An 11,194-nucleotide genomic window follows, 5' to 3' on the forward strand; every position below is an offset into this window, starting at 1 on the left:
GAACTTAGGAATAAAAAATTTATTAAAAGAAAGAAAAGGTATTTTGACAGAATTATCCGTATCTATGAATAGAAGAGTTAATTTGATTTCTTTTAAATATATTTAAACATTTATATAAACAATTTTTTTTTTTTTAAATTATTTTTTTAAAATTTATTTTTTAAAAATTTTTTTTTTTTTTTTTTTTAAATATTTTTTTTATTTTTCATTTTTTTTTTAATAATAAAAAAATTTTATTATAATATTATTTTTCTATCTATCTAATTATTTTTTTTTTTTTTATTAAAAAACAATACACCCAACATAGTTTTTTTTTTTTTTTTTTTAAATTTTAAATAGAGGGAAATACTTCATACATTGGGTAACTTATCATAAAAATAATAATAGAAAAAAAAAAAAAAAAATATTTAGAAATATTTTTTCAATAATCATTTATTCCCCATATATAACTATTTTTTTTTTTTAATTATAGTAGTTACGTGATATTTTTAATCACTACCATCTATTTTTAATTACAATAATAGTAAATAAAATCACAATCATAAATAGTTGTAGTAATATTAATAATATATTAAAATAATTCTATAGAGTCAATTTTTAAAAGATGAATAACAATGATATGGATTTTAAAGCAAAAGAGCTTCAAAGGCTTTTGGAGCAATTTTATCAAGGTGGAGACAGTCCAAAACATAAAGAAATTGGTAAGTACAAAATTTTCATAAAAAGTTTTATTTAAATAACATTTATATATATTTTATATATTTATATTGGTGTATTAAAATATTTGGTTATTGTGTGGTAAAAATGTGTTTTTATTGTGTGTGTGTTTTGTTTTTTTATCTGAAATAATTTCAAAATTTTTTTTTTTTTGGTTTTTGTGTGTTATCAATAAATATTAACTTTTTTTATTTATTTATTTCTTTATTAGACACTGTTTTAAATAATTATAAAGCCCAATCAGATTCATACGAACATGTAAAATACTATCTTACACATTGTGACAATCAGTTTATAATTTGGTTTTCACTTTCAGTTATCGAAGATAAAGTCAATAAGTCATGGAATAATATACCACAACAAGACCAAGTTAATACAAAAAATTTATTATTAGACATTTATTTAAATAAGTCACAAAAGCATAAGGTAATTCATAAATCTTTAGTGATTTTTTTTAGAGATAAAAGCAAAGTACTAATTTTTATGTTTTTTAGTCTTTACCAACTTTTATTGTTTCAAAATTAGGTCAAGTTATAGCAGATATAGGAAGATATGAGTTTGAAAAGAATCCACAAGGTTATCTTCAAGATATTACTAATTTAGTTAGAGTAAATATTATTATTGATTTTTTTTGAAAAAAAAAAAAAAAACATTAACATTTATTTTATTTATTTATTAAAGAACCCAATTACTAGTATTAGAGGTGTTAATCTCTTACAATGTATTTCAGAATCATTCACAACAAATAAAAAAGTAATCACACAACAAAAAAAGAATCAACTTAAAAAATTATTAACATTACACACCCCAATTATTATTGGTGTTCTCTCAGAAACTTTAAATCAGTTGTTTGATCAAAATGCAGAAAAGAAATTTAAAAATGCAAATTTATTAGCTTTTCAAGTAGGATCCCCAGACACAAATACATATACCGGTTCATTTAGTGCTGAAACAAAAATTATTACCAAAGCAGTTTTTGGTAAGCATTATTATTGCCTATCATATTAGTAATTAATATTTATTTACTAACTTTTTTTTTCCATTTCTTCAATAGATGCATTATTAAGTTATTTTTCATGGATGCCTCTAAATGATTTATTAACACCTAGTTTGATTGATATTTTATTTAAATATCTCAGATTAGATAAAAACAGTGTACCAGCATTAGAATGTTTAAATGAACTTTTATCAAAGAATTTAGTACCAAAAGGATTTGAAGAGTTTTTAATCAGAATTTTTCATCAAATTTATTCATTACTCACAGATATAACATCAAACAATGGCCAACAAATCAATCAATATAATCCAGATTTCATATCAAAGTTTACCCAATTCATCCAACTTTTTGTAACAAACCATCTCAAACGTGTAGAAACAAATCCAAATTTCCCAATTTCAGATTTCTTAGCATTACTTTTCCAATATAGTTTTATTCAGACAGATGTAGAATCATTTTTATTGTGTATCGATATTTGGTCAACATTCTTTGATTACCTTATAACTCGTTGTCAAGAAAATGGTATTCCTGCTCCAACTAAATATACCGATGGGTTATTGGTTTTTCAATCAGAATTAATTAAAAGAATTCTTTATTCATTCAGCAGAAATACTTTATCAGATATAGACGATGAAAGTGAAGAATTAAATGAAGTTAATATTGTAAATATCATATTTTTTTATTTTATTTTTTAATATTTCTTATTTTCTAATTTTTTCTTTTTTTTTTTTTAACAAATAACAGTCTGAAACACCATTAGAAAGTTATATTAAAAAGTGTATTGAGGTTGTTGCAAAAGTCACAGAATTATACCCAGAAAAAAGTTTAGAAAATTTGGTATGTATATTATAATCATTTTTTAATCCATTAAAAATACAGTTTATTAATATTTTTTTTTTTAGTACCCATTATTCACTCAAAATGTAACATCCTTCTTTTGTAAAGCTGAGGAAAATATTAAACACGGTTTATTTATGGATCAAAATGATGTACAATTACAACATTTAATTAAGGATACCACAACGATACTTCAACTCTTTGGAAGACTTGCTGATCAATTTGTAAATTCCTTTGCTCAAACTTTTAATCCAGCCAATTTCATTTTTCAAAAACTTTTAGATATGTGTTCATTCTCTACTTCTCAAAATACATTCAAAAATGGTTCAGATTGGGAAAAATTGTAAATATAAATTAAATAATTTATTGTATTTTTATAAAAATATTAATTTTTTTTTTTCTTCAAAATTTAGACAAATCCAACTATTAAATACTATAAGATCATTTTCATATTGGTTATCAGAATATGGTAACCAAGTAAGAGCAGTTGTTGCACAACAACCAGATTTTGATAATAATATATCAAAATTAATTACCATTATTGTTCCATTGTTTGAAAGAAGTGTTCCTGAAGAGATTTCAATTGCTAGTGGCAAATTATTAATGTCGTTAGTTGTTATAGCCAAACCATTAAACCTTTTCACCCAAATGGACTCAATTATTGGCAATATTCACAGCATTGTTAATCAATTACCAACAAATGTTCAAACTATAATTTATCCAGCAATTTCTTGTACTATTTTAATGCCACCATCAAATGTCAACTTATCACAACAAGTAAGGATATTGTTACTATTGTTTTTATAGCTAAAAGAGTTAATATTAATTTTTTTTTTTAACAGTGGGACCAAAGAAGACCAAAATATTCACCATTTATTAAAGGTATTACATCATCATTAATAGAGATTCAACAAATTCCAAGTTTTTGTGAAAATAGAGAATATTATAAAGATCAAGTACTTAGAGTTTTAAAAATAATGAAGGCAATCATCAAATCAGTTCCAGAAGCCACCATGGCAAGAGGTATTCTCCATGATGGTATTCAAGATACTCTTTTAATTATTTTATCACTTTTTAGAATTTATATAAATTATCCAGTAGTACTTATTACTATTTTAGATTTTTTCTTTTCATTATTTGAAACACTTAAGACTCAAGTCGGTGTTGTTTTTACTCAACAAACCATAACGTAAGTTATAACCACTTTCAACAAAAATACTGTGTTCAAAATATTAATTATTAATTTTTTTCTTTTTTTTTTAACTATAGAACATTTTTGGAGGTATTAGGTACCGAAGATTTAACCCAATTATTAACTGGATCAAATGAAACAGGTATTTCAATTGTAAATAAGTTATTAGAAATTCTTACATTTGTAGTTCAAACATCAGGCCATAATTTTGAAAGTTTATTAAATTCTACGGTGGAATATGCAATGGAAAAAATTTACCCAATTATCGCAAATAATACATCTCAAGTCAAACCATCGTTTTTCATACTTTTATATAGCATTCTAGATTGTCATTGGAAGAATTGCCAACCAGTACAAATCAACAAAATACTTTCAGCTTTTCAAACTACTTTCCAACAAAATGATGTAAATTTATTCAAACAAAATCTTGAGCTCTTTGAAAAGTTAAATACAAAGCTTAAACTTTATGATAAAATCGCACAAATGGAACCAGTTTTTGGATGTTCTTTCATCAGCATGTTTTTCGATGTCTTAATTTCAAATACTCAAAGTGTTCATACTGATGATATAATAGTTACAATTTATAAATTCGCCTCCACCAACTTTGATAAATTCTTTAACGAAGTAAGTATTTTAATTTGGTTTCTTCAAACCCATTTATAATATTTTTACTAATCATTATTTTTTTTTTTTCATAGTTTTTACACACCTTTTTAATCCAAAAAAATCAAATTACAAATGAACAAAAACAACTTTTAAGATCCAATTTTTCAAATGATAAAGATCAACCAACATTTGTTTCAAATGTAACTCAACTTATTAATGATTTTTCATACTTTACTTTTATTAATAGTTAGATAATTAATAATAAAATATTATATAAAAAAAAAAAATAATAAAAAAAATCAGTAAATAGTAAATAGTAAATTTAATAAAAAAAAAAAAAAGAAAAAAAAAGAAAAAAAAAAAATAATAATTATAATCAATAATTATAATTAATAATAATAATAATAATAATAATAATAATAATAATAATAATAAACAATATTAATAATAAATAATATTAATAATAAATAATAAATAATTATAATATTATCTTTATAAATAATACACTTCGTAAATATAACACATCCCTTTAATACCACACCTGTTAATAATTCATTTATCAACTATACATATTTCCTCCCTCATTTTATAAATTAATAAACAATAAAAATATATATATATACACCAGAGAATCAAAATAAAAAAATAATAATAATAATTTTAAAAAAAAAAAAAAAGAATTAAAAAAAAATAAGAGAATAATAATTCTCTCAAATTATAAAATTATAAATAAAGTTATCCATATTATAAAATCATTAGGAAATTTCTTAATTTTTATTTCATCCATTCTTTTAATTGTGGTTATATGGATTGGTTTAATTTTAAAATTATTATTTTTTTATAAGGAACAAAAAATACTATTATTTTATTCAAATATTAATTCAATATTTTCTAAATCTAATTTGAGTCCAACAAAGAAAAAAAAAAAAAGATGATATTAGTAAAGAGATACCTTATTAAAAAAAAATATTAAATTTAATATTAAACTTACTCTATCAAACAAAATTCCTTTTAATGCATTTTCACCACGCTTTTTTAATAAATAAACTATACCACCATCACTTTCTTCTTCTTTATTCGATCTATAAATTATATTTGAAGTTGATAATGATGGCGATTGTGGAAGGGTATGAATTCTTTTCAAAAATACCATTAAAATCCTTTTTGAAATAGGATATATCATTTTTCTCATGTGACTTTGGACCTTGAGATTCTTTAAGAGTTTGAATTGATTTCTTGTCACTTATATCTAAACCAACCAATAAACTATAATCACATATACCATGGCTCATCCATTCAGAGTCGATTGATAACTGTTGTATAAATACTTTTTTTAATTTACCCAAATGAATCTTTCTTTTTAAATTTAAATCCTTGAATGTTAAATCCTGAGTTTGATCATTTCTACTATTATTTGTATTCAAACTATCTGTACCGTTTTGATGGTGATGCTGTTGTTGCTCCTTTTCTAATTTTTGCTTAATTTTATTAACATCAACATATCTACCTATTGTTGAACCTTTTAAATCATATTTTTCTTTAATTTCCAACTTTTGTTCAGAATAGAAAAGATTGACCATTACAACAAATATAATATCTCTATGGGCACTATTATAATAGGAAGCACCACTTAATTTTAATTTACCCTTTAAGTGATATACTCCCAAGAATCTTGGAAGCAAAGAATTTGGATACTTTTTAATGTGTTGATAATATGATGGAAATAATTAAGTGAATGTTTCATACTCGCTTGATGGAATTGTTTTTAAAAAGTATTTAGAGTCCTCTGATCTATAGAAAAAACTACCACTTCTACCCACAGTTTGAACCTCTAAAAACTTAACAATATCAGATATCCCTGGGCTGCCTATTGATGATTTGGTTCTAAGGAAATCTTTGTCAACATTATAATATTTTCTTATTGCTTTAAAAACCTTTGGTGAGAATATTGTAAACTGCCATTTATCTGATAATGAAGATGTTAATGATGCTGTAGATGATGATAACTCTGTGTTTGAAGTGACTGTTGGTGAGGTTATAGTTGTTGTATTTAATGAATCTGTTGTTGATCTTGCTATTGCTGTTACAGTTGATGATGATGAACATTCAGATGTGGATACTGGTTGTAAAAGATGGAACATCTAAAAAAAAATAGTTAGATATTACTACAGATATAATATATAAATAATGATACCTACTTTTAAAACTTTCATATTGCTCTCAAAGTTTTTTTGTATGTTCAAAATCGGTTTCTTTCTTTCTTTCATCAAAAATTATATCGAGACCTGTATATAATTTATTTAATTTGTTTTCATTATATTTTATTAATTTCTCGAATGAAAATCTATAAATTTACTAAAATTTTGATTCTAAAATGATAGTATAATGTTAATATCAATAATAAACAAAAATAAATATATATTAAAAATGAACAACCTACACCATTGAAAATAATAAATGCAAAACACTTTGACTTTTCAGTAGTGATTAAAAATTATCGTTATCGTTTATCGTTTTTTGGATAATCGGAAGATTTTATAAAAAACGATAAAAATGGATAATCAAAAATAAAAAAACAATAATTCGACCTTTTTTATTGGTTGAAGTTTTTATTAATTAAAATGAAAATAATATTATATTATATTTTTAGATTAATTGTGATGTAAAGAAATAAAGAGGGCTATTATAAGCATCAATAGATAATTATCTTTTGTAAACAAAAAATATAAAAATTTAAAAAAAATTTAAAAAAAAAAAAATAAAATTAAAAAAAGTGAAAAAAATTATTAAATATAAAAAAAAAAAAAAAAAGAGGCATGAAATTTAATTTAAATATATATATGGTCATGTGTATTTGCATGGGTATATATTAGTGTATTTTAAATATAAATAAATAGTAATAAGAAATGTGTATTCATGTAATAAACAAATCTATTTTATAATATTGTATTTTGGTAAAAATAATAAATAAATAAATAAATGAATAAAATTTTTATATTTGTTAAAATGAAAAAGAAATTTAATAGTAAAGTAATTGTTAAATCACTTTTCTTTTTATTTAATTTTCTAATAATTTTTATTTTGTATATGATAATCATTGTTTTAAATTTATAATATTATAATTAATTTGGTTTATAGAAATATTGATTGGTTATAAACAATTGTACCCAGATCTTTTTTGTGGTTGTTTTTATGGTGAATGAACATTAAAGTTTAGTGGACTTCTAGAAGTGGTGATTTTTGATATTCCCTAATTTGGTCAATAATTACGAAAGCTTCAGTGTTTTTTACCTTCTCTTCATAAAACTATTTTATTTCTATCATAGCTGCTTGGCCAGAGCAAACTAATGATATTCATAAAATAGTTGATTAGATTGATTAACTTTATTAGTGTTGACTTGATATAAATATTTGATGACAAGCTTTGCATTACGACCACATATACTAAAAATACAACAGATATTGCACAACTTGGCAAAGTAGGTCCCATATTATTTGATGAGTTTGGAATATATACCACTTGATAACACTTTTTCTAAAACAGAGGTTGATGAAACATGATTCTAAACTATCGATATTCGATAGACTTTACTACTTTGTCCAGAGATTATTCACAGCTTGATGAAGCAGATTCGGTACTTTTACCTTTGATAAACATATAATCCACAACCTGGTGTAAAAGATTCTTAAGCACTACTTGATACAATGGTTTCTACACTTGATGAAACTGATTCTGAGCTACCAATATCATAAACTTCTCGAATCAGGCTCTGTTTGATTAACACTTGATAAAACAGGTTATAATACTTGATTTATACCAAATTTAATAAAAATTTGTGTTAGTATTGTGTTCATCTACGAATCCCATTTTTATATAGATTTGTTGTTTTTATTTTTAAAAAATTTGCTTATTTACTTACTTGAAGACTTTTTAAAGCTATTAATATATTTTTTTTTTGAAATATTTATGTGTTGAAAAAAAAGAAAAAATTTAAATTTTATTTTAAATAAAAAGAAATTTTAAAAAAATAAAATTTTTATTTAAAAATAAATCGGCTATACTGCATTGCTATTATGTTGAGTGATTATATATTACAACGTTTATAGTACTAAATATAATTAATTAAAACAAAAAATAAAATAAAAAGATTATTCTATTATTAATATATAGTTTAATATAAATGAAAATATAAATAAAGATAATATACCTAAAGTTATTATTTCTACTATATAGGAAAATACAACAGGGCGATAGCTATGAATAAATCTTGAACCAATTACATTTAATTAACTAATTGAGATACTATTGAGATACTATTTAAAATATTGCTTGGATCACCCTTTGACCAATTACTTTTACTACTATTTGAACTACTTGACCCACCAATTGAACTACTATTTGAACTACTTGACCTACCAATTGACTGATTATTTGAACTAACTTTTAAATTACGATGTACGCTTCCACGTGAACCACTACTACACCGGTTACTTGAACCAACTTTTGAATTACGATGTGAAATACCACTTGAATCACCATTTGAATTACGATGAGAATTACCACTTGAAATACTTTATTTAAAAAAAAGGTCTAAAATTTTTATATTAAATGATTCGGTTGAGCATCTTTATGTATGATTTAATCTATTATATTGGATTTATCAATTAATTTTTCTATATTGGAAATAATACTATCTAATTTTGGATTAGGGTTTGATTTTTTGAGGCAGCTTAAACACCATTTTATTGAATTGAGCTTGAGAAATCTTTCTTTTTTGTTTTGGATATTTGTAAAGTCGGAGAGCTTATTTGCAAAAAAACCAAGGGTATTTATGTAACATAGAATTCCAGAGAACTTGATTGATTCTTGAACTAGCTTTAATATAATATCCAATTCTTGGTGTTTATAACTACAACTTTGTGTTCTTTCAACAACTACTAAAATATTGGAAAAGAATAATTGAATCGATTGAGCATCAATTGGACTATTAGAGTTTCCACTTGAAATTAGCTTTTTATGGCTTAAATTGAAGTATTCCAAAACCATAACTAAATCTTTATATTCAAAAAATGGAATTAAATTAACCAAAAACTTCTTGACTTCAAAAGATTTTGGAGAATTTACTCTGTTAAAGAGATTTAAAACCATTTGTAAATTTTTTGAACGAATTGGACCACTAACTAAACCAAATAATGAAAAGATTGTGTCTACTATTTCATTTATAAGAGTTTTATTAGATGAATTTTGTGGACTCTTTGAATGTTCTTTTCTTGAATTACTAAAATAATTAAGAACCTCTATTGAAATATTAAAAATGCTATCGATTGCCATTTGTATTCTACTATTTAATGAATTAAAACCATTTTCATATTTAATTCTATCGAAATTGCCAAAAATTTTTACAACCCACACTATGTTATTAATTGATGATTTCTTTGGATCTAACAAAACATTGTAAAGTGAAGTTATCCACTTTTCAATGTATTCTAATGATTCTTCGTTGAACCATTCTTTGATAATAATTTTTGAGAATAATGCGCAAGCTTTATTTTTAGCAAGGCCAGTATAACTTTGATTTCCAGAGGTAAATAAAAAATCTAATAAATTGAATAAAATACAATCCTTTTGACCACAGGCCAATTTTTTTAATAAACCATCATCTGAGATATAATGGTCTAATAAGTTAATGGAAAATATTTTTTTTCTATTATTATCCAACTTTAATTCTTGGATAACATCAATTTTTACTGATTCGAAATTAACTAAAAAAATTTCGAAGTCGTTTTGAATAATTATATTATTACCAGTATATTCTTTCTTTTCTTCTTTTTTATTTACATTAACTTCTTTCGAACTATTTTTTGAGTAACTGGTTGGTTGTATATCGATTTCGTTACTAGAATGATCAATTTTTATTTTTTTTTTATCTCTTGGATTATCTTTTAAATCATCTAATTCAGATAATTTCCTTTTTAATGTTGATGGTGCGCTTGTTTTTGATTCTGAATATTTATTATTAATTTTGTCAATTGTAGTTGTAGTTGTAGTTGTGGTGGTTGTGGTAGTTTTATTTGTATTTATTGTGGTTGTATTGATATTATTATTGTTATTGAAATTACTATTGTTGTTGATTATATTATTATTATTGTTGTTGTTATTATTATTATTATTATTATTGTTATAATTACTATTAATATTATTTTTAATATTATTTATTATTATTATAATTATTAATATTATCATTATCATTATTTTTTGGATTAGAATGAAATTAATATCATTTATATTGTTATTATTATTATTAATATTATTATTATCATAATCACTATTGTCATTAATATTATTATTATTATTATTATTATTATTATTACTATTATTATTATTATTATTATTGTTATTATTATTAAAAAATTTCAAAAAAGAAATTAAAGGTGAAAAGAAACAAAAAAATTGAAACATTTTAAAGCTATGATATAATTTATGATTATGTTGAATAAATGATTTTATTTTTATTATAGGATATACTATAGTTATTATTTAATTAAATAAGAGAAAAAAAATTATTGTTGTATATAAATTATTTTTATGTGAATAATGAAATATAAAGCTTTAATATTATTTGTATGTGAATAAAAAAATTATGAAAAAATAAAAAAATGTTTATTTGTATTTTTTATTTTAATAAAAAAAAAAAAAAAATAAAAATAAAAAATAAATACAAAAAAAAATTTATAAAGAAAGAACTGTTTTGAAATTTCTAATTTTTTTATAATATAAAGAAAAATATAAAAAAAATAATTATAAAGTAATAATTTAGTTTATATCTTTTTTAATATTAATTATG

General features: G+C 22.2%; 3 protein-coding genes across 3 annotated transcripts; 1 reads left to right on the forward strand and 2 right to left on the reverse strand.

Annotated features, from left to right (window-relative positions):
- Window positions 1–410: 410 nt before the first annotated feature.
- On the forward strand, window positions 411–5,011 carry DICPUDRAFT_48539 (uncharacterized protein). The gene is made up of 11 exons (XM_003289286.1): window positions 411–701; window positions 929–1,143; window positions 1,212–1,325; window positions 1,399–1,696; window positions 1,772–2,376; window positions 2,459–2,551; window positions 2,617–2,894; window positions 2,965–3,328; window positions 3,394–3,740; window positions 3,821–4,367; window positions 4,442–5,011. The coding sequence occupies exons 1-11, from the start codon at window positions 605–607 to the stop codon at window positions 4,598–4,600; spliced, it is 3,117 nt and encodes a 1,038-aa protein (XP_003289334.1). The 5' UTR covers window positions 411–604; the 3' UTR covers window positions 4,601–5,011.
- Window positions 5,012–5,431: 420 nt separating this feature from the next.
- On the reverse strand, window positions 5,432–6,562 carry DICPUDRAFT_80109 (uncharacterized protein; the record flags this gene model as incomplete). The annotated part of the gene is made up of 3 exons (XM_003289298.1): window positions 5,432–5,957; window positions 6,096–6,490; window positions 6,548–6,562. The coding sequence occupies 3 exons, from the start codon at window positions 6,560–6,562 to the stop codon at window positions 5,432–5,434; spliced, it is 936 nt and encodes a 311-aa protein (XP_003289346.1).
- A 2,070-nt stretch (window positions 6,563–8,632) lies between these two features.
- DICPUDRAFT_153709 (uncharacterized protein) lies at window positions 8,633–10,809 on the reverse strand (the record flags this gene model as incomplete). The annotated part of the gene is made up of 4 exons (XM_003289299.1): window positions 8,633–8,921; window positions 9,087–9,153; window positions 9,264–9,947; window positions 9,969–10,809. 4 exons carry the CDS (start codon window positions 10,807–10,809, stop codon window positions 8,633–8,635), a joined length of 1,881 nt encoding a protein of 626 aa, XP_003289347.1.
- Window positions 10,810–11,194: the final 385 nt, after the last annotated feature.

This window comes from Dictyostelium purpureum (assembly GCF_000190715.1).
Source record: "Dictyostelium purpureum unplaced genomic scaffold DICPUscaffold_170, whole genome shotgun sequence".
In the NCBI taxonomy this organism is placed as follows: Eukaryota; Evosea; class Eumycetozoa; order Dictyosteliales; family Dictyosteliaceae; genus Dictyostelium; species Dictyostelium purpureum.